The 1,177-nt window shown below is 60.9% G+C and overlaps 1 protein-coding gene across 1 annotated transcript in view; it reads left to right on the top strand.

The window, feature by feature from the left end:
- Nucleotides 1-214: 214 nt before the first annotated feature.
- The window catches only part of LOC104407931 (probable E3 ubiquitin-protein ligase MID2), a gene marked incomplete at its 5' end in the record, with an annotated part of 7,855 nt that continues 6,892 nt past the window's right edge, over nucleotides 215-1,177 (top strand). Inside the window, 2 exon segments of the mRNA XM_010017346.1 lie at nucleotides 215-353; nucleotides 745-882. Of these exon segments, the coding sequence (XP_010015648.1) occupies nucleotides 215-353; nucleotides 745-882 (277 nt within the window).

Below are 1,177 nucleotides of genomic sequence, written 5' to 3'. Positions count from 1 at the left end.
TCTCTGCAGCTTTCCCACCTGGAAGCAAAACTCAACATGGGGAGTGCAGTGCTGCTGTCCCTCCCCAGAGCCCACGGGGATGTTTCTGTGCTGTTTCACTGTTTCTTGCTTCACTTGAGCAGCCCCTGGCCTAGGACGGGGTCTCCCCTGTGCTTTCCAGGCCACCTGCTGGCTTTTGAGCCCCTTTTTGAGCCCCGCTGTGCCCCCCTTGCAGGTGATGAAGCTGCGGAAGCTGGCCCAGCAGGTCGCCAACTGCCGGCAGTGCCTGGAGCGCTCCACGGTCCTCATCAACCAGGCAGAGCACATTCTGAAGGAGAACGACCACGCGCGGTTCCTGCAGACAGCCATTCGTGGCCGAGAGGTGGGATGTGGCTGGAGCTGTCCCTGGCCGCAGGGACCTGCCCTGGCGTGTCCCTGGTGCCCAGCCCTCACAGAACAGAGGCTGCATGGCAGGTCCTCGTGAAGCTGAACATCTCCTATGGGAGCAGACATCATTCCCGGTGTGGGGAAGGGGTGGGAATGCCAATCCAGAGGGAGCTCGGAGGGTAGTTGGGGCTGGGACTCCCCAGGGGTGGAACCTCGACACACTCCTCTGTGGGGACCTGTCCCCAGGCCAGGCCGCTCTCCTGGGGCAGGAGCAGGGTTAGGAGGTACGAGCTGGTTTCCCACAGCGTCCCCGCCAATCTCCCGCCTCGGCGCTGCCGGGAGCATCCCGCACCCTGATGTGTATTGATGGGCTCCTCTTTTCTTCCAGGGTCGCCATGGCAACCGCCTCCTCCCAGGTTCTGATACCAGATATCAATTTTAATGATGCCTTTGAAAACTTTGCTTTGGATTTTTCCAGAGAGAAGAAGCTGCTGGAGGGCCTGGATTACCTGACGGGTGAGCACGCAGCCACACGCACCGTGTGGCAAACGCGGCTGCAGGTTGTTCTCACCGGTAGCACGTGCCTGGTCAGCCAAGGCCGCGCTGCCACTGGGGCAGTGACATGTCCCCGTGTGTCCCCATCTGCTGGTGCATGCTGCCTGTCCTGGAGGGTGGGAGGAGAAGTCAGGAAACACATCAAAAACAATGATCTCTGTGACCCAGGGGATGGTTTGGGCTGGAAGGGACCTTAAAGCTCCTCCAGCTCCAACCCCTGCCCCGGGCAGGGACACCTTCCACTAGAGCAGGGTGC

Source organism: Nestor notabilis, unplaced genomic scaffold (genome assembly GCF_000696875.1).
Source record: "Nestor notabilis isolate BGI_N333 unplaced genomic scaffold, ASM69687v1 scaffold16846, whole genome shotgun sequence".
Lineage (NCBI taxonomy): Eukaryota > Metazoa > Chordata > Aves > Psittaciformes > Psittacidae > Nestor > Nestor notabilis.
Note: the sequence above shows the minus strand (reverse complement) of the source record. Positions and strands in the feature narration are given on the sequence as shown.